At 31.9% G+C, this 27,079-nt stretch overlaps 2 protein-coding genes across 4 annotated transcripts in view; one reads left to right on the top strand and one right to left on the bottom strand.

Annotated features, from left to right (window-relative positions):
* Positions 1-20,888, bottom strand: part of LOC148230767 (protein phosphatase 1 regulatory subunit 14B) — a 45,703-nt gene extending 24,815 nt beyond the window's left edge. Inside the window, exon 1 of one of the 2 annotated variants that reach the window (XM_088195845.1) lies at positions 20,562-20,888. In XM_088195845.1, the coding sequence (XP_088051971.1) occupies positions 20,562-20,588 (27 nt within the window). In that variant the 5' untranslated portion in view covers positions 20,589-20,888. Of the gene's footprint in view, positions 1-6,185; positions 6,403-20,561 lie in introns of those variants that run through there. The other variant, XM_088195847.1, reaches the window with a different exon arrangement.
* Positions 20,889-20,904: 16 nt separating this feature from the next.
* On the top strand, positions 20,905-26,796 carry LOC148230766 (uncharacterized). Of its 2 annotated transcripts, none has more exons than XM_088195844.1 (10): positions 20,905-21,271; positions 22,261-22,430; positions 22,501-22,592; positions 22,782-23,041; positions 23,101-23,224; positions 23,691-23,754; positions 23,829-23,923; positions 25,751-25,986; positions 26,046-26,460; positions 26,534-26,796. In XM_088195844.1, the coding sequence occupies exons 1-10, from the start codon at positions 20,975-20,977 to the stop codon at positions 26,665-26,667; spliced, it is 1,887 nt and encodes a 628-aa protein (XP_088051970.1). In that variant the 5' UTR covers positions 20,905-20,974; the 3' UTR covers positions 26,668-26,796. The 2 variants fall into 2 exon arrangements, with proteins under 2 accessions (XP_088051970.1, XP_088051969.1); XM_088195843.1 differs by having other exon boundaries at positions 20,924-21,271; positions 22,483-22,592.
* Positions 26,797-27,079: the final 283 nt, after the last annotated feature.

The raw sequence follows: 27,079 nt of genomic DNA, 5'->3' as shown, positions 1-27,079 counted from the left end.
TACTAGACGTGATTTGAATCTTCAAATTACACGAGCAGTTCACAATATTCGTTTCGTACAAAAGAAAATTGCGCTTCTCGAGAAAAGTGTCGTTATACTACGTGTTTGTAAATTCCGTTACACCGTAATGCAACCGTGTGGTATGCCGTACGACGAGGCATTCTTAAATGGACCAAAACATAATTATTATATTCAAGTTCGTGTTATATCAGGGTCGAGTAATAAGAAGGAAAAAAATCACTGTTATATAGATGGTCGTTTAGCACTGACGTCATAGTTAACGACAAAAAATGAAAAAGAGCCTCTCGCCAAGATTAACAATGGCAATTTACGAAGGCGTCGTCGAAGAAAAATGCTTATTGAATTGAAATTAGCGTACTGCGAGTTCTTTTGTGCGAATTCCATTATGGTTGATGAGTTTCAATGTGAACATGTTTATTTTGAAAACATTTTTAACATTAGTATTCTTTGTACAATTTAATAAGTAATAAACATTGTTTTAATTATATATTATATTTAGGTAGGAGCTGATTAGAATTCGATAAAAAATATTTGAAACAGTTATTGTTCAGTGGCAATGATGTCATTACACCAAATAGCTCAAATTAATTTATACACCGTTAAAATATTATTTATTGCGGTAGCCCCCGCGATCGCCATAAACGATGCTAAACAGCAGCAGTGATAGATAGATGATATGCGAAGATATATTACTTGGCAACACTTATCCTTTATTCACCATAATTTCTATTTCCGCAGCTACTTTATGACCAGAAATATACAGAATGGCGTAGAAAACAACAGATTGATATTTGAAACAGAAAATAAATAAAATTAAACTTCGAAACACAAACTCAGTTAATAACTATTTATTTAGGTCTTTACCAAATTTAATTTTTAATTTCCAATTTTCACTCGTATTAAGATTTTCATGGAAAATGAACTACCTCTTATTCCAAATCCTACAATGCTTTCGAATTTAAAAATAACTCATTTTTATATTAAGAAAGAAAAAAAAATATATTGAAAACTCGCCCCTATTTATGAAAACTAAAATAGATTATATATCGGCATCGCTTTCTTTTTTTGAGCGCAGGATGTAGAGCCATCTTCGAAGAGTTGTTTCAGTTATTTATTGACCTAGCGCTACATTTTGAACGACAAAACGGATGTGCGAGTTAACGCCGGAAAAGTGATGTAAACCCGTAATATAAATATCTATATAGCTACATTATATGTAGTGTCAAAGCAAACAAGAAACGCTTACTAAAACCATCATGGATATCGATACCGATAGCGAAACAAACGACTCGCAAAATGCTATTTATAAAAGAAAACGAACTATTACAGCATCGATCCGTACCACGCGATTTTTATGAGACGCGAGTATGGATTTGCCATAACCGAGCTCTGAAAAGCAAAGACCAGAGACCATTATGGGCCGAATTGTAATAATGGAATTGTGTGAAACTGTGCAATTCATTAAAAAAATGTGATATAAAAGTGTTTTTTGTAGAACAGTTATTAATAACTTTATTGAATCAGCCTAGTCCCTCAAAATGGCGGCCAAAATGGGGAATGTAGCATACTTTTAAAATAGCTGTCTATGAGTATAATATCCATACTGCGCGAAAAATACAGATCTACATTATTAAGACAATTTAGTAGCCGATCGAGCATTAACGTTTTCTTTAACCCCCTACTTATTTTAAAAATCTCGCTTTATAGTGACATCTTTGATTAATAAATTACTAGTGCATGCAGCGCTATATATGGCCTATTATATTTTTATCAATATAATTTTAAATAAGTCAATTTTATTACATATATTTTTTTCGCAGCGAAAAAAAATTTATGCAATAAGGGGTTAAATAAAATTACAATTTACTATAAGAAACATATTTAAAAAACGCTAAATTGTGCTCCGCATACAAATATTATTTAGACCCATTGCTTTACAACTAGATCAAACGAAACATGCAGTGAATAGACACAAAAATAATTCTGTATAAGTTATATTATTTTTCTGCGTATTTGAAAGCGTTGGAAAATATTTTCGTATATATTTTTCTCTAAAAAAATAAGTTATGGCCGAAAACGGCGTTCGTTTTCCCCCGTAATTTAGATAGAGTTCGCGTACGTGATTTTCACGAAAAAATGCGCTATTTTTTAAATTATTTACACGAGAAAAACACGCTTTTCAGACGAAACGTGTCCGTTTGAATTTTCGGCCAGGACTTACCGACTTACGTGCGTGATTCATTTTCTGGAGCACGTTTATGATCGATACACATCCGTCATGGGAAAAGCGCTATAGTCACGATGCATTCGAATCAGGTGTGCTAATATTCATTTTAACAGACATATACTAAATCGATAGTGAATGATTTATAATTTTAATATGAGTAAATAATAATCTTGATCTCATTGTGATGATAGTCATATAGAGCCGTATGATCAATAATCTCAATCTGCTTTTTCGTTGCCAAGACTGGTATGTTTCAAATATTAAATATATATAAAAATAGTAACTACCGAAAAGGTGAGAAACAATGGCATCAATTAAAACGATTGTCGGCGAAACGAGAAATAGCTGGGATCGCTATCTATAATCTTTTCTGTTTAAGGGGATTACAATCGAATCAATTTCCGTTATTATCAAATTTATAGGATTTTTATTTTTATTCATTAACTTTTGAATATAGCTATATATTGAAGGTTTTTGATCTTCTGAACAGATACACCATTTTATTTTCGTTAGTAGAAAGGTTGATCACCTAATAGTTATTTTTATTGCGGTTTTGTGTATCTTTGTGCTATTCACAATGATGCAATAATTCAATTTATACAAATACATGTTTGTCGAAAAGGAAAACAGATATAATGAATTATATATGAGGGCATATTAGGAGGGCAATAAACGGTATTGTGGCAAACATGTGACGTGAGTTAAAATTGAAAGCAGTTGTCACAAACATGGTTTTGCATCTTATCGTATCAATAGTATACATTAGAACAAAGACAATATAAAGCAGTGAAGCCCAAATCCAATTGTTTGGGCAAAATCTGTTGGAAATAAAACTTGTATAATGGCTAAAGAAATAGTAATTCATTGTGCTTGGTTATCAACGTTTCTGTTTAATAAAAACAACTATAGACAACGCAGTGTAGCGAATTTCCTGTTGTTATTTTTTTGTTACGCAGCCCTCGATGATAATCGTTTTTTAAATGCAAATTAGCTTATTCAGCTGCGCGAGGTAAGAAGTTAGCACTTCAGTAGAGCAGGGGTCTTTAAACTACGGCTGCGGTACTGCGGTAAGATAAGTCCAAGAGTGTGAAGTATCTTAAAAGCTAGTAGCATTAAATATTTGAATGATAATAATGATAGTAACGAAAGGTCCAGAAAAAGAACTATATGAACGGATGAGAATTATATTTTTGTATAATTATATTTTTGAATAATATCTGGAAGACTTGGGATCAAATCCGACATACACAGATATAAATGTATTTAAATTAAATTTCAATCTTCTAGGAAATTGGTTACTGATTATTTATATTATAATACTGATCGATTATATCAGTTCATGTTTTTCTAGTTAATCTTCATCTTACAAAAAATTCAAGATAGATCGTGCAAATGTGATATGAAAAAATCTATTTAAAGAAATACTTACTAACAATTTAGTCAGAAATATATGTAACAACATAAATAGCCAGAAGTAATTTGTAAAACGTGCATAATTGCTGTTCAACGTCAGTTATGACTACAAGCGTGTAAATGTCAACAACCAGCTAAATTAATAATAATGAATAAAATTATAATATTATTTGAGCAAAATAATAATTTAAGAAATCTATAGAGAACTTTTCACATTATGGTCCGATATTTTGATAAAAAGTGACATTTTGTAAAGATACCAAAACAATTTATTAGTATATATTATATACTAATAATTATTTATTATTATTATTAATTATTATTTTTAAATAAATTATTTTTAATCCTCGAAAACGCGAGCGGACTGAACGCGAAGTTTCGCTATCACGCGAAAACGCGTATAACGGACTGTAATGTGTTAACTACTGTACTTAATTTTTATTTATAGAAAAAATAAGGTACTTATTAGTTGTTACTCCTACTGGTCTCAGTGCTATGCGCATGAGCCTGTTCGTGTGGCAATCAGTGTTCGGGCGTTTATGTATTTATTATATGGAATGGAAATGAATAAACATGTAGTTATCAAATTAGACAGTTGCGAAACGTCCATTTGCTGTTCAAACCCAAATCTAACATAAACCAATATAAGGGTATAATGGTTAATTTGTTTAAGTGGTTTACCACCGGTAGCGGCGCCACGCACAACCAATTAAAACTCAAAGATTTCTTCAAATACAATGGTAAGTTTTTAGTAAAACATCCATTTTTCTTATGAAAATAGCATTTTATGAAAAGTAATATGATAAAATATTTACGATCAATTATCGTCTCAATTAATTTTAAGAAAATCACAATTTATTAGCAAAACTTGCAATTATCTCACTGCGCGGCCAATTTACTTTCGACGTTTTCTTACGGGGAAACAATTTATGAGTAAAATATCGCAATTTCCATGCTGCTTGGGTAATTGTATCTCGACATTTTGTGCATATCAACATTAATCACTTTGCTTTGTTTGTGCAACTTTGTGTCATATATTATATAATTAGATGTGATATATTCATACATACATACATAAGTACGCAAATTATAATATAATAGCAACTATTACATCCATCCCGCCACATATTTCAGGCTGTCCTGCTTCTTAAAAAGTAGAAAGTAATATAATTAGATTTGATTTTTACCAGTTTTTCATTATAAAATCAACAAATTTTAGAAACACACTTATAATATTTACTGTTTATAATTCTAAGTGTTTCAGGGTCGGTAAGCATAATAAATAAATATTTGGGGAACCATGAAAGGGGGACAATAATACAGAACTAATCCCTGAATTTTGTTCAAGTTTTAGATCCCAATTTTATATATTTTTTCATTCGCATCATTTGATACTCTCCAGCTCATCAATAGCATTAGATAATATTTTTTTAATTTGTTCGTTAAACTAAAACCAATTTACTTTGTGCATTAACACATTTAACTTTTGAATATGCAAGAAAAACAAATTTTAAGCAAATTTCTTACTACGGGAAGCCCTAAACAACGCGTGGGAAGTGAAACATCAGTTTAATCCATGGGTTTCAAGAGGGTCGCGTAATCTTGTTTGTTGTCGTTAATAAACGAATTTCTTTATCGAAACAATGGACGTAGAAAAATATAATATTGCCAAAGCTTTCCTACTTAGTTAAAGATAAAAACAAATTCATACTTCAATAATATATGCAATTTTTATGGAAGTTTGACGATGTAGAAAAATTTAAATAAAAATATACTGCTGAAGCGTGTTTACAAATCCAAATTTAAACTAAGCACGAAACTGAAGAAATGATCGATGATGGATTCTTTAATGTCTAATATAGCGATAATGCTATGCATTTTTTAACCATAAGTGTGATTGAAAAATGCGAATAAAAGGAGTAAGATCGTTTAGTATTCTTAAAAATATTTTTGTATTTAATTAAAGTTAGGTAATAATTCAAACAATAATTCCTTTTAAAATAAGATTTTTTAAATGTAAATAAATGAAAGTTACATTAGTTACATAAAGCAGAAAGAGGCAAATATGTTTTTCTCTATAAAACGTCTTCATCATGGAGCGCAAAATGGTCAACTCATGAAATAATTCGCGTTTAAATAATGTAAGAAGGGGGGATAGTTGGTCGAAATATGTGACGTTAGAACCTCTCGGGATTCGGCCGAAACGGTGCTGATTTGCGGTCGTTCAAAAAGGCGTCCGTGGGGAAATCTCCCGCGTGTTTTTCTCGCGTTTTTCGAGAAATCGCTGCAGCGGCGCTGTACCGCCGGCACGCGGGCCGCGCAATCGATAGACCAAACCGGCCGTAACGACGTGCATCCGCGGCGAAACGAGTTCACAACCCGGGACGCGAATGTAAAAAAAGCATCCGGTTCGGTCGCACGCGCCGTTCTATCTCATCGCAATTAAAATAACAAAAAATAAATAACGCAGTCGCGGAGGGATCGATACCGGCAAACTTTGAGCAACCCTGAAGAAAGCACAAACCGTGACAGACGCGATTATCTCGACGAGCTTCGATCGGCAGAGGAGCAGTCGGACAATATTTTCACGTGCTGACTGACACCGGCGCCGTTCGATTCGCGATTCGCCACTGATCGCGATTTTATGCGATATCGATCGCCGACCGAAACACACTACCGATCAACGCCAATGCCGGCGAGCAACTGACTGGGGAGGCTGTCGACTTTGTACACACGCACACATTAAAAATTTTCTTCACGCACACACGCGCAAGCGCGCACGTGCAGCGCGTGTACGAATACGCACACATACACACATATGTTTAATTCGAATGCGAGCTTATGCGCATGCGCTCTCTGTCACATGTCAGCCCTATAATCAAACCCGCGTCTGGGCAGCGTGCAGCGCGTGCAGGGTATGCGGGCGGCCCAAAGTATTACAAAAGTATGCACTTTAAAACGATACAATTTCATAGTGATCATATATTATTTCAAATTCGGTTTGCTACTCATTTTACTTATAGTTGAAATCAAAACATATATTTGTACGAGTTAAAAACAGACGTTAAACTCGCTGACAATTGACTGAAAGACCTGGGTTCGAATCCTATATAGACTTTATTATTTTCAATCATATCTGGAAGATCGGAAATAGTGATTATCTGATTAAAATTCCGATTGGTCATCATAGATTAAGTTTACCCAGATTTTCCTATTCTCACGGATGAATATCGTGACGATTAATTAAAATCGAGCTAGGTTGTACATATTAGGTATTGAAAATTCTTTAACAATGAGCTACTTCAGTTCATAGAGAATATCTTATAAGTATTCAACAAAAAGCCCATAAGATAGGCGTTAGTAATACAATAATTCTAGACTATTTAAAACTACTACGAAAAAAGCATGACAAGTGGGTGTAGCACGAACTGAATGAAAACTTTTCTGATATACATACATATGTGTCAGGGGTGCTTATTTCGATTCAAGTCAAAGTTGTTTAGTTTAGAATTTATATCGTGCCACAATTTGAGTCACATCCACGTTTGTATAATCATGTTTAGTATACGAAAAGTCTTTGTAGCATTGTCTGCGTCTTAAGTGGGCTAAACTTTAAACGTTGTAGTTAGGACCAGGGTTAACGTGAAAAGGAAAACGCCTGCTTCTTCGGTCTTTTTCGTTTGGACGGTCGGCATTGCTCTTCGTGGTTTCCAGTATACTGGAACCCTCGTGTGTCCAAAATTGATAGCTCATGTGAAAGTTCTCGATGTCTTGAAAGTTATAGGTTTAGACGCTGAGTATCCGGAAGCACCCAGAAACATATGACCAATCAAAATTTTAATTGAGAAGCCAACGATTTATATATTTTTTAGGAAAAATTGATTACGCTTTCTTATCTTTATCGAAAAGCTGTTATTAAGTGGTTTAAAAATTAGTTTCAATAAACGCAATTTATCTTGTTTGGCAAACGGTTGCCAACCAAATCGCATGATCTTCGCACTGAGCAATCAAAATGTCCAATTCTATTGCACGACAATGCGCGACCACATATTGCACCATTGACCGAGTAGAGCTATGAAATATGGCCTAATCCACCATACATATTCAGGTGCTACCAAAGTATATTTCGCCATTTTATCAACTCCAGTATCTTACACCATCGAAAAAATAAATATGTAATTACTTACTAATAATTGTCGATTCTAATGGTGTTTACTTCGAATAATAAATAAATATATATTAATTTGAAGGTCAAAAATCTCAATTATCTTCCTACCAAACCTTGTATTAATATTAACGGATTTAAACATCGACTTAAATTACGTCATAAAAATACACATTAACAAAATAGATACCAGATTAAAACTATGCGTGTTTAGATCGCGTCGGTTCACCAATGTGTGGTATACAGATTTATTGAATTATTGTATACTATAATATTATAAAATATTTAATATATATATGCTATTGATTTAGCGGATCGTTTGTGACGTAATTATACGTCAAAGAGTAGGGATAATATATAATATTATCAAGGCTGCTCTCAGGTAACTTCTGGACTTTGGACGAAATCCGACGATTGAAGTTGGAATGCTACTTGGCTGTTAAAGTATGAATTCTGGAGGTATCTGAACTCTGACTGGGTAGTGATACTGATGAATGTATTCTATTAAATGTCTGACGCAAAATACTCCGCCTACCCTCTTTTCACATCGTCTAATGAGCCGATTATGATTTATCGGGAGTGAATATGATACAATAACGGTTTTGGTATATATATTAGATTGTCTTATTATGTAACAATGTACCGAAGTCGCTGTAGCAGGATGATACCTAGCTAATGAAGCATTTACTTTAAGAAAAAATACCCGTTTAGTCAACACTTCTTTTAGGGTGTAGAAAAAATCAATTACATGTTTTTTTTGTATAGCGCAGTTGCAGTATACGTTATTTAAATTGCGTTGGATAACTTTGTTAAAATACGTAGGGCGAAATCGTATAATTATTTATTTTCGTTATTCGTTGCATTACTGTAATGCAAGTAGAAAAAACTTAGCGTTATTTTGTATTTTGTTTATCTAACTAAGCTAGCGAGCTTTTAAGTCGTATTCGATTACATTTCGGAAATCTGTTATTATGGACGTCACGGTTTTATGAACAAATTAAAAATTACATTTTAATGATTTTGAACAATGATTTGAAATAGTAAAGCAGTTCATTAAAACAGCTGTAAAGCTTTAATTGGCAGAAAACGTTAAATCGAAATTGATCGAACGCGCCAAGTCATTTCATTACTATTTGATATGTCTTGACGAATCCACAAATATTTCTGACACTGCATAATTGGCATTTTGTGTACCGTGGCAACTCAGAATTGAACGTTATTGAAAAATACAATAGTTGAAGATACATATATGCATTGCACTGAAAACTTATTTAGAAAGAATAAAAATTAATTGTATTTGTTACAGATGAAACACCTGCTTTTAAATATCAACAATCAGATCTCTGCACTTTCATTCAAACGTTTAATCTGTCATTGTGTGTTGCTCATTTAAAAATATGTGCAAAACAAATAGTGATATCAACGATAAAGTATATCAAAACTGAATTATCGAAAATATAAATGATAATTGGCAGACATCGATGCTGAATATGTATTGGTGTGCTGCATCACAGTAAGATTCGTTAGTTTTTTCAGAGATTTCTTTATATTATTTATATTCATTTATTTATTTATTTATTTTTTAGAACACTATTTATGAAATTGAAAGGAAAATATATTGCTGAATTTATTGAGGAAGAATGGATGGGAAACTTTTATTTTTAGTTTATATGGTTGCTCATTTATCTGATTTAATTCGAAGGTAGACATATTCTAATTGAGAGATGTTTACTAATTTAAAAGCATTCACAACAAAACTTGCACTCTGAACTACATAATTGATTGAAAATAACCCAATATTTTCTCAAAATCCGTTCATGTTACTTGAAACATTCAAGTTCTTGATGAAAAAATAAGAAGTTTGAATTCTTACAGCTCCATTTATTAAATGTTGAAATTATTCAAGATGAATCTGAAATATAAATATTATTTAAACCTACAATTTAATCCTATAATTTTTATTATAGTCAAAAGCATCAATATTTCTTTAAGTAGCTTAATTAGGAATATATAGGAATATTGTTGGATTTATATTGAATTATAATGAAAATGCTTTTTGTATTAATTCATTTCATTCGGAAATACATTTTCTATGCATAAATTGGGCCGAGCCCCAATTTATGCATAGAAAATGTATTTCCGGCCGTTGATCGGAAAATATTAAATACCACTGAAACCGATAGAACACATCTAAACAATAACAGCGAAGTTTTGTTTTAAGTAAAGAAAATATAAAAAGATGTCTGCCTTTTTGACATATTTTATAAATAATATTGTTTTAGAATAAATAAAAACGGTACAAAGCCCACTGACAATGTCGGAAAATTACGTTTCTCATCAGATGCTTGCGGAAATTATACAGAAATGTAATTTTCCACCACAGCGTCACCACTCACAGATAATCGTATTTTTGGTTGCTTCACGGTTGCTGTTATCAATCTGAATCGAGATTAATCGTTTTTTAATTTGTATTGAAAATTTATTAGATAGATGTTTAGCGTTCTGCCACAACACTAAAGTTGCAGTAAAAGTTTTGCGTCTTCAGTTGTATTTGTAGGGATCTAAGTATAGACAGCCTTTTCGTGAAGCATTTATGCATGCATATTTTAACACAAGTGATTGTGACCATGGCCGATATGAACGAAACTATAATCTTTACTTGAAATATTTATATGTGAAAATAATTAATATGAAGCGATCATGGGAAGCGTTAAGTTCCGCTTGTGCACACGCCATTGCAAACACGTTTTCTTTTGTTATTGCATGTATTTTTTAATATCGCACGTAAATTTGTAAAGTTGACACGCCCTCTAGTTCTCTAGGAAGAATTAATAACAAAATTATTGTTGTTCTAAGAATGAATATGGCAATATAGGGTTACTATGAACTTGAAAAGAAACAGTCTGTTCCGATGACTTGTGGCTTGTGAGTGATCAGTTTATTGTATAAAGTGAACACATGCACTCATGCACAGAACAAAAAACTTTTGTCAGGAAGAATGCTTTTTTTGTGTGCCATATATATTATAATACCAAATAATACAATGGCTAAAATTGCATTCGCTTCAGTAAATCTAAGATTCTCACATAGTGTTTATTAAAATTTCGGGTTTTAAGGCCTAAGGGGTGTGACTTTATATCCAAAAATAGACGCTTGAAAAGCTGGTAATGGTTTATTTAATTAGGTACAATTTAACACAGTATAGAAACAGTGCCGTATCACTAATTTGTCGCAAAGTGTCATATGACGATGTTTTCGCTGGGGTGTCGAGTTGTATCCTGTCGGCTGAGTACTGGTTGAGCTTAGCACTGAGTTATCTCTTCTACTGTTAAACCTTTTGTCGAGTGAAGTTAATATTTCCTTTTCATAATGTTTGAAATTGTCCATTCCTTTTTAAAAAAGTCGAAATCTTTGTGATATTCAATTTTAACTCTATCCAAAATGTTTACCGATCTCTGTTCGTGTCGTGAACAAAACGTTTAAAAATGAATGATAATAAAAGAGACTGAGATATTATTGTTAAACAAACTAAAACGAAATATTATACTTTGGTTAGATAATTCGAGACACAGGATCATTCAGTTGCTAATGAATGGAAAAAAATAAAGGCACGCGTTAGAACGGAAGGAAAAACTTGTCTTGGTTTAAGAACATCCGTAAACGGATCGATCAAAGCGCAGAAAGTTTGTTCAGACTAGTCTATGACAGCGTAGTACAGGAAAGTAATTAAAGAAAACTGCGGATTGTCGTCAGACATGTAGTGCTAAATCAATAGTATCGGAGCGTTTTAATAATATTTTTTAAATATGTAAAATAAGTAATACAATAATTAAAAAAAATTGTGTATGCATTATTAGTTAGTGACTTCAAATTTTTGGCTGCAGATAAAAATTAATGAGGTCCATTTTTCTGCACAGCGTAAAATATAAACTGTTAGTTTTCAACACAAACTTTACTCAAACAAAAATTTAAAATGTTTTTCTAATAAACTGCTATTTTGTTTAAGGAAAATGTCGAAGATTTGGTTGAGAATACATATTTCATGAATTTCTATTTTATTTATAGGTACCAATAAGAAAATTAAAGAGTTCACTTTGTTGATATTTTACTTATATTATATATTAGTTTGGGTCGTGTAGTAAGATTTAAATAAAAGCAAATTTACTAGTGGTTGGCAAATATCGTTCATAAATTGTCTAAATTATTATTACGCTCAATTTGCAAGCGGAAGAAATGAAAATAGCATTCTTTTAACATAATATTAAACTAGTGGTTGATATTTACAACGTAGTAGTTAAACCTTTAATATTTTATAATTAATGTTTTTGAGTAACCTTCAATGCATGTTTCGTGTGCTATGATAAGATTTCAGTCATAAATATATATAATAATTGTGAAAGTATATTTACATTTAAATGTGATAAGGTAATGGCGCAAGCGCTGCGTAGTTTCGCACCGATTACCTATTTATACTAAAATATTTTGCCAGGATGTTACAAATAAATTTACAGAAAGTTACTGTGTATTATAACAATACTGATTATGCATGTTTTCAATTCGGTAAATTTCTGTAAAAACTTATTTGACGTTGTTGCTAATGTCACAAATAAAGAGGTTAACGAATTTATGAATAGAATACGATTATCTTAAAAAATATAACATATACGATTATTAATCTAGGTATAGACAATATGCAAGTTTTTTGGTAATGATTAATGATTCTGGTGTATATAAAGTAGAACATATATAGACGAGCTTTGCTGCCACCATAAAAAAACTAATAGAGGACTTTACAAATTTACAATGCAGACGTTGGAAACAATCGAGAGAGTCAATAAAGAGAAAAATAGTGTTAAAAGAGTATAAAATTACATACATACACCACGATCAGGTCATGGACCGGTGTCTGGGCTCACGCAGGGCACCGTCCTCGGTGGGCGGGTCACGTGGCGTGAACGGGTGGAGATGAAACCGCCCAGGACCATCAAGATTTTATGAATTTAGGGGGGCAACGGAAGGTTCTCTCAGGTATATAATACGTGCATCACATATTGGCTCACGAAATAGAGGGGCATAATTTATTCCATCCTCGGAACGTTCGCATAAAATATTTCATCCCGTTCGCAATTAATTAAATGTGAATATTTTATTACTATATTTTAGTTTTATTACAAATGGCAACTTTACATAAATGCTATCACTATGTTTCTACCTTTTCAACCGCAGTTTCATCATCCATAACCATCAAGCCATATTATTACAATCTGTTTTTTTTTCTGGACTATCATATTTTAAAGTGTTTTTCGCCTTTAAAATATACATTACAACCGTATAAAATATGATATAAATATTATATTTTTAATTGACTCTTAATTTTATGAATTTGTAATGGGACATTGATGAAGATCACTTTACTAAATTGATTGATTAAATAATATAAAACATTAGGGTCCAGAGAGGTTTTCATAAATTTCATATTCCGTCACTCACCTCAATTAATAATTTAAATAAATTTAAAACCTTTTTTAAAAACCCAGACATATCACATAATATAAAAAATATATTTTTAAAAATTTTAAATGTTATATTTCGTTTAACTATTTTGAATACAAACAAAAATATTTTAAAGGGCTTTTCTAAGAAAAAAGGGTTTTTAAATCTACGTTGTCTCAATCCTGGGATACATCGGCTATACAGTTTGCAACATATTTCAGTTGCTAGCCATTTTTAGAATATGCTGAATTTTTGAAGCATGTTTTGAAGGTCAGATCTTGTCAAATAATCAGGACTGTCGATTGCTCTTAAATTTAGTTTGAATATATTTTCTATCAATGATTTTATTATCGCCCTGTGATATATAAATAACAAATAAATTCACTGTCGAACAAATATTTGTTACTTTTAACCAAAATTTGAATGTAAACATAGAGCCCTCATTATTTGAGTGCTTTGCGGTCATGAGGGTTAACGTCGGTTTCAATATTGATAAAGAGCTATCTATAATGTTTTATCGGATATCCGGTGGTTATGGTTGTTCCATTGATATATTGGAAAAACAATTTACGGTGATTTAAAGCGATGATGCGATTACATACTAACATTAAGGCCAATAATTTTGACGAGTCTCCGTCAGACATAAAATTTGTGTATTAAAATAGAATGTGTAATATTTTTGTATAATAACATAAGACTCATAGTCTAAATATACTTGGCTAAATGTTTATTTTGCTAAGATCAAAAGTTTTATTTTTACAGAAATTTAGTAAAATCATTGCAGAAATGAAGCGTAAGACATAGACGTAATAAATTGGATCAGGACAGAAATAACTCAACACATAACAAGCTGACCAAACGAGCTTTGGAGAAAACATTTGCTCGTATGACAAAACATTACCTCTAGACTAGATTATTACCCTCTTCGAAGTAGATACATGTTATATAGTTATAAATGTTAGTTTTATACTAACGCTACTAATAAATCATGAATAGAGATTTGCTTTTGGGGATAATTTGCACGTTCTAACATTCTGTAATCTTAGTCATATATTCACAGCTTCGTTGCTTATATATGGAATAATTATATGCGAACAAATACTTACACAAAGAAAACTATATTAATTTATCAATATATATAAAGGCTTTGTAAACATTCTAAGCTTCCAATTAACGAGCAATCAAATTTTGTTCAATTTACACACACCAATGGAGATAGTTAAGATAAATATGTTCGAGTTGAATCATTTCAGAATCGTATTATCTGAATACTATTCGCGAGATTCAAAGACCGAAAAACAATTTAGGTACTTTGTTTTCTTGAAATCGATTCTCGAAGTTTTAATTAAACTTTATCGAAAATTCACAGACTCCGACTTAGTCCAGGTCAAGAACTTGCCCCTAGGATTCCAATTAAAAAGTTGAACAATAAATTTACACTTTATAAACTGTTCTATAGGTAAATTTCTGAACTTATTTACGTTTTCAATGTGTTTTTAATCACAGTTGCGCTATAATATTTCAATATATAAAATATTTTTTTGTATTACTTAGCATCAGCGTAGAATTTTTAGTTAACATCTGCATAGCATGTTATATTGTATTTACTTGTAACGTAAAAAGGCTTATTTTGATTTGATGTATGCAGTAATATATCAATTTAGCAAAAAAAGATTCATCCTTAACCACATAATCGTGATACTAATTTTATACTATAGATACTATAAAATTCTAGATTTTTCAATACTATTGGGCTGAAAATCTAAATGAAGATTATTTTGCCTTGCAGTGCAATTTTTTTTTATATTTCTGTAAAAAAATATTGTCATGCTTCTTTTATTTGTTTATAATAAATATTTCATCTGTTTTCTCCTTGTCAACCTAGTATTTATTTTTTATCTTTAAATTGTGTGAGCTATTAGGTTATATATATATTAGGTTATATATCTTTTTGATGGCGTCTGGATTATTGCGCAAAGAAAAATCGCACGCACGAAAATTCCGCACAGTGAAAATTCTGATAATTTTTTGATTGTTAAATCAATTTTACATTTAATTCCAACCGCCTAATATTTTTCTCAATTTTTAATTAAAAAAATGTGAAATTATTGGAAATGTAAGTGTATCATTTCAATATAAATTACTAATATAATTGTGACATGACATTTTAAAATTAAAATCATATTACCATCTGTTATATGTATGTATATACAGACATTATTTTCTCTTGGTATTGATTCCCGCGAGTATTATATGTTATTGAATCTATATCGGGTTGTTCGCGTATCAATTTTTCATAAGGTTAAGTCACAAGGAGTACAAATCCAAAATCGAAGCAGTAAATTCATCCGAAGATGGCTGGTGTGATCCAGCCGAAATATCACGGTAAAAAATCGATACGCGAACAACCCGATAACATTTCAATAACAGACAGCCATGTATGTATTGATCGGAATCATAGATATGATCGGAATTTTTGATGTTTGAAATTTTGGCTGTTCACAATTTTCGTTTGCGCGATAATTACCGAACCCTTTTTGATACAGTCTGATTAAAATAATAGTAATAACGAGACTCAATATACCGCGAATCTAAAATTGTTAAGAAACGGAAGTTTTATCGGAAAAATACTGTGGTTTCTTTGGCCACGCAATACCGATAATTTGGAGAATGAAGAACTGCCACATTTGGCCGCACATATGTCAAATTTATTTAGCCGCGTATCGAAAATTTTTTGATGTTCTTTCAAAAACTTATAGCTATCGAAAATGGCTCAATTAGCTATGTAGCTTGGAATCGACCGTTTAATAACCATAAAACCATTTTCTTGTTTGCAAATAAGTAAAATATACTAGTTTTTTTAAATTTTAGTTGAAGTTCAAGGAAAATACAAAACCCTTTTTCAAATGTTGTTTAGTAGTCAAAGGGTTAAAGCTGATTTAAGTGATCCATATTATAAATACATTTTTGTTAGGTGTAGTAATGGTGTCTACAACGTCCTCTTTTTAAAGTATACGTTAAACTTTTCTACAATTATTAATTGCTTGTACAATTATAGAACTGTTTTGGTGAGCTCTAAAACAAAGTTTTAAACGTAAATGGTTAACGATTTATGTTGTATCTAAATGTGTTTAGTTTCTTAATAGAAGTTTTACGTTTGCGCATGGTGTACACGGGCAGGGTTGTATAGGAATATTTGCAGTCAGTCTGGGTTCAAAAATGTAATTTAGCGGAGATTGAATTGTCTTTTTTGGGCCATTATAGGCAACGGCACGAGTGAGGTCGTCACACCAACGCCATATGTGCGCAAAGAAAGCGGCAATTTTATTCCAATCCGCTGACGTGTGAAATCTTGTGTTATTTTTCGCTCTCGTGCAAAAACAAAATGAAAAAATAGCCTAAAATGAGTTTAAAAGCGGGGAGTATTTTTTTAGATTATGTTAACATTGGTTCTATGCATATAATCGAATATAAAAGTCGCGACCGCAGCCGACTTGAATAATAATGTCGTTAGAAAAGTATAGTACGAAATAAAACAGTCAGAGCAAAAATAAACTCAATTAATCTGACATCTGTGAAAACAATGACGCAATTTAAATTCAGTGATTAAATTTGACTTTTCAACCAACGCGCCAAATGCCATTGTGTTGCCAGCATTAAAATTTCAGCAGGTCGTATAAAGTTTCACGGCTCGTTTAAAGCCGCAATCGGAGCTGCGTCAAGCTACCGGGAAAATTAAATTCGAGTAAAATTTTAAACAGTTAATTAGCCAAAGTCAATTTCCAAAATTGCTAATTAGGTTCGGGCTCTCACGCGGGGCGTGATTTATAGGAATTTCGATAAAAATCTCGGTAAAATCGTGAGAAAAGTCGTGGGAAAATCTCGCCGCACAAAGGTGGCAATTTTCAGCAAATAATTGTATATATTTCATTTCAAACGAAAAATTAAGAAGAAAAACACATGATTAAATTGTTACGCACAAAAAGCGTTTGTGTCAAATAAAATCAACGTGGATTGAATGACGAAACAATGGAGCTATTTTTGTGTTTTATCATTATTATTATTTTAGTTTTCGTTTCATGACGGTTTTCACCAGCATAAAGGTAAGATATGATACAATGGGGTATTTTCTATTGAGATTGTTACTAGCGTCAAAGGAAATATTCTAAAAAATAACTAAATTAACTACCCAATTATCTTGTGGATATATGTTGATTAAAAATGTGAGTGAAAATGTAAAATATGAGAGTATAACGATAGTACTATTTTTTTTATTACAAATCTGACCATAATGACTTGACAGGTTTACCCAATTCATGATAGCCATTATATGAACAAAACACAAATATGTTTTCGGCGTTTTGGCAAGTTTGTTGAGAAGTTGGAAGGCTTGTGTAAGAGGAGCGTTCGCAAATGCTAACGTCCTAGCCGCAACGGGTAAGAATAAGGATCGCGATCACGACTCTCTAGGGCGTTGACGGGTTGATACAACTTTAAAAAGCGCTTTATTGAATAGACGCTACACGGATAATTCAATGCACTGTAAGTTAACGTTTTTTCCTAGAAAAAAGGTACTTGATACAAATACAGATACGACCTGAACTCCCACCTGCAGAGATATCGCAAAAATGTTCTTTGAATTCTTTCCAATAACAAGGAGTACATTGTTTCATTTAAATTCTAAACAATAGAGCCATATTTAAGGATGCTACGAATTAGCGTATCATACAAATCGTGAATCGTCAATAAATAATTGAACTGACACGCGCTCCGCATAACAAAGCCGAGCATCCTCGACGCCTAATCGCAAAGTTTGGTGGTGTGTATTAAAAATCTCCATCCCTGCTCGAACGTCACTCCCAAATCATCAACGGAAGTATTTCTGTTTAAAACAAATCCACCTAAACTGTAAGAGAATTCCGCCGGGCAAGGAAATCTTGAAAATATGACAACATGAAACTTGGCGATGCTGAAAAATAGTCGAATGTCGATCGACCATCTCCACAGCGACTCAAGGTTTTACTGTAAAGAGGGTAAATCCGAATTTGTGCGAATATTTTGAATCATGTAATAAATATTCCGAGTTATTAATTGCTGCATGTAATGTGTTGTAAATAAAGAGCAAAAATATTAAAGGACCCAGATTGGATCCCTGTGGTACTCCAGAATGAGCGAAATATTCATTGGAGCGAAGATTGTAAATGACGATTAACAAGAAGTTCATGAAAATCTTTGTCGAGTGCTTTTTGAAAGTCGATCTTTCGAAAGACTACATCGACCTGGATTTTATAATCAAGGGATTTTGTTACCGTCTTCGAAAGGCACAAATTTAATTTTGGCTATTGTTTTATAACTAAAACATAGGGAAAATTTGGCAAGCACCAAAAGACCTAGAAGAAGGTCCATTATTAACCGAATTGCATTCATTTAAATTGCAACTTAAATATTTTTTTGCGCTTTTCACCAAACACCGCATTAAGATATAAGTAAGGTTATTTAACAATTTAATTATGCAAGTGTGTTTTAGTGCAATATATAAAAATTTCGATCTATGCGAAAAATATACAGGAACGTGGAATTTAATTAGTAAAATATCATAAAATTGTATACTGCACAATCAATTGTATTTCAATATTTTCTTTAAGCAAATGGGCAATTTCATTTATTCACTGCGTGGCTAAATATACGCCTCTACACCTTCTAGCAAAAATAGCAATTTATAAAAAAAAGTGTACGTATTGCGCAAATAAAACCAAAACACAAAAAAATCATGCTACGTGGCATAATATACAGCGATTTAATTTTAAAATAAATGTAATAAATATATGCTGATTTTTAAAAGGTTACGAAATCAGTCGACTTGATAATGATTAATCTTTAATTTGACAGAATTTTGGTTAAATTATTTATTTAATTTTTTAATTAAAATATATTTCAAAATAAAACGTTTTCCATAAATTTTTGCTGATTAAGTGTAAAAATTAATTAAATTAAGAAATAGGTCAGCTAATGGAATATTGGAGAGGGTGAGGCAACTTCAAGACACGGCGTCTGATATCTACTTATATCTCGTATTTTTACATTTATATTAATTGTAATTAACTGCAATTTCACTATAACAAGTTATGAAATTTTCATAATAATTTTTATACATTTATATTTGGAGATTTGGACGTAATCTCTTTGTCTAGATAATTTAATTATTTTTTCATATAACTAATAAGGCGTTGACCATTTTTAGAAATAAAAATTTGCTAATTAAAATTGGCTTTTCATTTACAAAAAATATATTTGTTGTTTATTATTCTTAATCACGAAGCACTATAAATAGAAAAAAACATATATATACTAAATCGAACGTTATATCTAGCGATAACTATGATAAGAATCCAATGAAATACAAATTATAAAGATTTCAGTATTTTTTTTGTACGCTGAAACATAATAAATATGTAATAGTTATATGTATGTATGTACTAAAATTGTTTATATAAATAAGTACATAGAAAATTTATTTTTTAGTAACAGAACAGTAATTATTGATTAGATTATATATCATTTTATCAATAGAAAGATTTAATTATTATCTATTTATCGGAAAATTCAATGAAATGATAGACATCTATTTACAAAAGGGTGTGTTTTAGGGCGTGTTTTTATTGTATATTTAAAAATACAATAATTTATTTTATATAATGATAAATATAAATAGTATATAGTATATATATTTATTATTTTATTTAAATGTTATTTCATGATACAATTGGGCGAACAATGGAACAAACTGGGCGTAGTAAGCATTTGACTACGAAAGCTCTGTGTATTATCTTACGATAAACTCGTGTGTTTGTAACCAAGCACGACATTTAAAATACATAATCCACATTGAAAGCTGATCCTAATATAGTGTATACATTACATATATGTACATTAGTATTTAAGTGATTTGCAAAAATAATTACGAAAGATAGAGATTGGTTCTTCTTGTGTTCATTTTTCAAGATCGATTCTAATCGTTCACGCCCTTGTGTTTTTTTCATTTACGCGTGATTAATACGATTTTGAATACACGCATCTTTTATAAAAAAAAAAAAGACTACGCAATTGTTTAATTTTAACGATATAAAATATGATATAAACAAATTAGTTTATTTATAGACCAAATGTGATTTTTAGTGAATTTTTATCAAAGTGGATCTTAGGTGGTAGTTATTAAATTAATGAATAACTGATTGCACTCACGCTTCGGAACTTGAAGAACAGCGACATCTTCGTAAGGTGTGTTTGGTCTTCTTTGATTGATCACAGTCTTGATCTTCGATCCTTAATGATTTTATGTTATAAATTCGTTTTTGATGATGATGATGTTAGCACCCAGTGTTTTTGCTAGTATAATTTACTAAATTACTTTTATACACTTTATGTTATTAAATTGTTAAAAACGAGTTAATAAACTAGTCGTAAGTCTTTCAGTCTGCACACCAGTGCGCATGGTGTTCGAGTAGACTCCTGCGAGTGAACGAGCCTGGCCCCGGCTCGAGTGGGCTGGGGGCAATTTTGGCCCCTAGTGCGCCTGTGCACCTTTATCGATCTGCTGTCATCCCGTCACTATTAACACAGTCGGTGCGGTGTCCATTCGCCATTTTTCGTCGAGGATGCGCCTGCTGGCACTGAGCATTCTGGTCTTGGCCACCTCGTGCGCCAGCGATGGACCCCTCGGTCCCGCCGCCTCTGACTTTCGGGACTTTCAGAAGGTCAACAAGAGACGCGACCTAGACCCACAAACGTGCGTTGATAACTTCGACATACACAGGGACAAGATCATCAGGACGGAAGACTCGAAGGAAATGGGCGCCAAGTACCTGAACGAGATCGACTTGGGCTCCAGAGACGAGTGCCTCAGGCTGTGCTGCGAGACTGAAACTTGCGATGTGTTCGTTTTCGAAGAGAAGGTAAGTGTTTTTTTTATGCTGAGGAGGTGGAATGCTGGGAACCGATTTTAATCTGAGATATTTTCTAAACAATTGAAATGAATTCGAAATCTAGACGTTTGTCGTCGAAATATACTATTGTGGAATACGCAGTTATAGGTTATATCACTACTTTCGATTCTAAACAACTTATTTATTAAACAAATGCTATTAATTAATTAGAAAATAAACACAGTAATTAGCTATTAATAATTTAAATTTAATATAAAGAATCTAACAAAAATATTTGAACTGACATTAACGCAGTTTAGAGATAATTTAAATTGTACTGTATTTTTTTATAATTTATAGCATTTTATTCTAAGGATAGAGTCTGTAATGTTGTTTTAATTGTATTTTTGACAATAACTGTAGTTAGTTCTAAATCTCTAGTTGAACTAATCTTAAATGGTAAGAAGAACCATTCGAATAATTTAATAAACCTTATTAAATAAAAAAACCCAAATTTGTATGATGGGCATTCATTACAAAACCTCAAATATTATTATCATTAACATACCGATTAGGTAAGATTACACGTAGTAAACTATTTCACGTCTTACCAAATTCTTTCATAGACTCATGAATCAAGTTTTCTATATACATTTTTTGTAAATTTGTAGTTGTAATTTCAACTTTTTAAACTAAAAGCAATGTGGCATAAGTAAGGGTAAATCAAACTATTTCGTTTTCGCTCTTCCATAAAGTTTATCCTTTTGCAAATATACATTAATATCATACTTATTCTAATACTATATTGATTGGTTCTATGAGCTCGTACAGCATTTATGATTTCGGTTTATTGGCAAAATTGTTGTTTTTAATGTTCCGTTTCTGATATTATACTTATAATTATTTTCATTTTACTAGTAAAATAACTAACATTTAATATTATAAAAAGGTCAGGCGAACATTTAACAATCTGAAATATGAGATAAATAATACGATTTTATTATTATTTATGAATACAGAGTCCAGGATCGTGTTATTTGTTCCACTGTGGTCCCCCAGAAGACTTCAAATGTAAATTTACAAGACACACCAACTTTTCGAGTGCTGTATTGGCTGTGAACCGACATTTAGCAGAATTAGAAGATCAGATCAAATTAACTAAGCACGAACAAGATTTGGCAAGTTTAAGGTGAGCTTTCATTATTCTCTGTTGACATTTAATAAATAAATTTAAAAAGAAGCTTATACGGTGATTACAGAAAGCAATACCAAGATGTTGTAACAACGATTAAACCAACTACTCCACATTCTGTTCAAATGCAAGTTCATGAAACTGCTCCTCCTGGACCAGGTAATATCATATATTTGCATTATTATGTATATTAATTGCGAGGAATAAAAGAGAAAAGACTACCTATAGTGATAGACTACATATAGACTACCTAGAGTGTTTGTGTGTTGAGAGTGAAAATATTTACTTCTTCTTATGTTCCTCAAATGAGATATGATTACTAAACTATTTATGTATTCTTCTAAGCAGCAAGAAGATGTAGCCGATATCAGTTTGAATGTCATTCATCAGAAGAATGCATTGCCATTTACAATGCATGTGATGGCATTCCACAGTGTGCAGATGGTAGCGACGAAGCACCAGAATTGGGCTGTCCGGCTACCACAACTCTGACGCCACCTCCTGCACCTTCAGTTAACCTCCCACCGAGAGAGTTGCTTCCACGTTTGCCTCAAATGCAATCATTGCCTGCCTATATGCATGGAGCACCTGAAACGATACCTCAAAAAGTAAAATTTACAACAACATTAATTAAAATTTTGAAGCAATCTAATGCTCATTTCATTAGGAAATGCCTCAACAACATCCGCCAGCTTTTATGAGCCCGATTTCATCTCAGGACGGAGCAGCTTGGCCACGAAGATTAGAACAAATACCTCAACCTCAAGTGCCACATCTGAAGCAGTACAGCGGTATATAGAAATACTTACTAAACTAAGAACTCACACGTGAAGACATAATTGTCGAGTAATTTAGTGTTTATTAGTTTAGGCATATTAGTAAATTAACAAGTAGCATATACGTATAAGTCTAATAATATTTCCCTGAGTAGTCGAAGATGATGACATCAATTACGGTAGCTACTCTGAAATATTCTAAATTACACGAACTTTGTCTTCCAGTCTTTACGAATGAGTGATTATATTTCTGTACATATTTAATATGAATTGGTTGCTTTAAAAGCAACCAGTTCATTTGTATAAGTCATATATTGTCGAGTGTTGAAATTATATTTATATTATTATTTATAAATATATATTCCAAGGCGTATTACGCTCGACAGTGTACATTTATAAAATAATAATAAGGCAGCGCCCCAACTATTTAACCAAGAGACGCCACTGTTGCTTTTTAAATTATTATGTTTGTTCTATTCAGACACACTTGGAGGGTCTCATATATTTAGTCACAAAGGAGGTTTACAAGTGACGGAGGCTGATAGGTAATCAATACTTTGCGTATCCACATAAATACAATATTTAGTAAAGTATACATTTCGTATTAATTTATTTTTAGCATTGCCGGGCCTCAATACGAATATAAACCTTTGCCTTATGATCCGATACCTGATAATAGTTGGCAACATAGATCGTGGCAGCAACCGCAAGCAGGTATTTATAGTATTATATCAACTTTTAATATATTAGATTTATATTTAAGTAGTAACATGCTTCATCACAGATTTAAGTGTTGTATTTTTAATAGTATGTATATAGAAAAATATAAATAAAAGCTCGAGGGCATTATAGTTCTTTTTAAATAATGAAACTGATTGTCTTTTCATAAAGATAGTTACAAAAAGATTTTCCACGAATTAACTGTAAGAGATTATGTTATACGTATCCTCAAAGTTGCATCGACATGTTGTTGGAAACACATTGGCAACACAACCTGGAAACTAATAGAAGAATTATGTTCTTCAGTACGTAGCAATTATCAATGCTAGCGTATTCAAATATTCGGATTACTATGTATTCGATAGCTTTTCAAAGTTTTAATTATTTGTCACATTCACCTATGCAGTTCTCATCAAGATACTTGCAGTTGGTAGACGCATTGTTTATTAGCCATTTTTATTTAAAAGCTTACATCATAAGCACTGTTCCAGCATCATGAAAGTTAACCTAACCGATAATACACAATAATTTTAAAAACAGTATAACTTAACAGTGGCGTAGCTATGGGGGGCGGGCCACCCCGGGCGGCACTTGCTTGGGGGCGGCATATTCGCGATGGAATCGTCTGGTGTGGTTCTTAACCCTGAATAAACTAAAGTTTATGTAAATCTACGAATAGCAAGAGCTTAACAATAATCAATTTATTATTTTAAGAAATGCTGATTTTATGATCCTGCAGAAAAATGTATGGGGGGGCGGCAATTTTAAGGATTGCCCCGGGCGGCACATACCCTAGCTACATCACTGTAACTTAACAGTTGACCTAATCCGACAATCTAGTTACTGTTAAAATAAATATATTTCGTCAGCTTAAAAACACGATGATTCAGTGTATGTGCCCGACGCATATACCTATTATGTTGAAATACTTTATATTACGGGCCATGTATAAATCGAAATACGTATACCTTTACATAGATATATATATTATATTATAATTTGCGTTTATCCTTAGTGTTAATTAAATATTGTTATTGAGTGTAATTAGGGCATTCAATACTGATAACCATGTATTTCGATTATTTTTTTCAAAACCAAAGTACCGGTATTAATAATTTAACCTACTTTATATGTAGTACTTTTACAAGCAATTTTTCGTTATAATATTATTAAACTGTATTGTTTAATTGTGGAATTTTCAATCTTTTCGCCTACCTAATACGCCTTTATAATCATTCCGCGATGTATTCATTTGAAATTTCGTCTTCAGAAGTTTTTTCGACAAATAATGTTTGCCGGCAAGCCAAACATACAAAAGCAAACAAATGCGCGTAACTTTTTAGTATAGCTTTTTACAGTACATTGTTTAGAAAGATATGCTTTGTAGAAAATGTGCTGCGATATCGAACTGTTATCTGATGTTTGAATAAATTCTGGAGATTAAGGCACACACATGCAAGTTAAAAAGAGATTTACCAAAAATAGGTATTGTCTAGTTAGATGCTATGGAATAATTATTAATTATCAGTCTTTATGTAAATGTATGGGACCTATTTTCATCAAAAAGGGTGATCTTGTTAAAAGGGTTATTTATTTAAAAAAGTTAGAGAGCCTCTCTATGTTTTGCCCTTAGTTTTCAAAGGGAATTTGAATTTTATATTTCATATCAAATAAATATTAGTCACTTACATCTCACTATTTCCTTAATTAATAAAGTATTTCTTTTTTCTCTTCATTAATCAAAAATCAGTGTCTTTTAAAAATATCTCTATTGAAAATATGCTTCAGAATTGACGGCTCTATGTATGTGTAATATTTAAGATGCTGGTAATATGAACGATGGCTCTCAAATGTATCACATGGATATGGACAATCAAAATTCATGGAAGCAGCAACAGAATTTACAGAATCTACAGATGCAGAGCAGATTACAAAACAATCAAAATCAACTTCCACCGCAAAGAATGCAATCGGAGAAGATGGGGATTCAAGGAATGCCCAATTTGTTTCAAGATAGAGATAAAATGTGGGCCGTACCTCAAATTTCAAATGTCCAGGTAAAACAAATTATTTGTATTGTCATAATCTGTCCATTATTATGTGATATTTATTATAGGAGAATCAACCGGTCTATACGCAGACTAAAATCATGCCTCCACCAGAAGAATCATTTGAAAAGTCTAAACCGCCTCCGATAAAGGAAGTGCCTCATATATCAGAAAAAGTCATTGAATCAGATGAACCTGAAGAAGAAACAACCGAGGAGTCTAAAGAAAAAATTAAAGTAGAACTGCCGGAAGTCAAGCAAGCTGAAAAACACAAAGAAATTAAGAGCAGCAAGAAACATTCGAGTGCGAATAAGACTAAGAAGAAGCATTTAAAATCTGAAAGTGATGTTAATAAGGATGACGATAATTCAGAAAGTAAAGGGGAAATCAAAGGGGAAACAATGATGATTAAACAGTTTGAAGATGATGTTCACGATGGTGCTGCTGAAAGACCTCCAGGAGCAATATTATTGTTGACATTAGGTAAGAATATTTAAAGAATATAGTACCCGGGGATTGGGCATTTTTTCGCTAGATTAACTAAATTTTTTTTCAGGTGTTTGCATGACTAGTATCATGATCGTCTTGTTGGGTTGTCGATTGAAAATGGCAAAGAAGAGAATGCGTAGAATGGGTAAATCGTCATTTGCACACGACGCAGATTATTTAGTTAATGGAATGTATTTATAGATTTGTTTGTACTGTAATAAATTAGAACAAATTTCTTGCCCAAATGTTGTTTGGGTAACAGTTATGAAAGACTTAATCGTTAGGGGTAAATCAATTTGCAACTAAAAATGATAATGTGAGCGAAAGAAACGTGTAAAATTTTACAATGAATATTTTTGGTAACTCGGGAGGGTCTATATTATGAATAAAATAATTTTATATGTTGATATTGAACGATAGATATGAAATTCAGTCAAATATATAATCTACAATAAATTCGGGTTATTGATGGTGGAAATATATTTTTAGATTCAGTAGTGTACAATGGTTGTTACCATTTGGCTCTGATGATCTAATGTATAATAATAGCTGTTTCAGTTGCGGGGATGCCATTCTAAATCCTCAAAGTACAATGTTTAATGTCAAAAGTTAA

This window comes from Plectrocnemia conspersa, unplaced genomic scaffold (genome assembly GCF_051122295.1).
Source record: "Plectrocnemia conspersa isolate PC_06_02 unplaced genomic scaffold, ASM5112229v1 ptg000010l, whole genome shotgun sequence".
NCBI classification, from domain to species: domain Eukaryota; kingdom Metazoa; phylum Arthropoda; class Insecta; order Trichoptera; family Polycentropodidae; genus Plectrocnemia; species Plectrocnemia conspersa.
This window is presented reverse-complemented; position numbering and strand designations above follow the sequence as displayed.

Bases quoted from the DNA above. Each gene is read 5' to 3' on its own strand.
- LOC148230766 (XM_088195843.1), top strand. From the start codon at position 20,975: ATGCGCCTGCTGGCACTGAGCATTCTGGTCTTGGCCACCTCGTGCGCC. The intron at 23,225-23,690 runs GTATATAGAAAT...TGTTCTATTCAG, and splicing joins ACATCTGAAGCAGTACAGCG to ACACACTTGGAGGGTCTCAT. The intron at 26,461-26,533 runs GTAAGAATATTT...ATTTTTTTTCAG, and splicing joins AATATTATTGTTGACATTAG to GTGTTTGCATGACTAGTATC.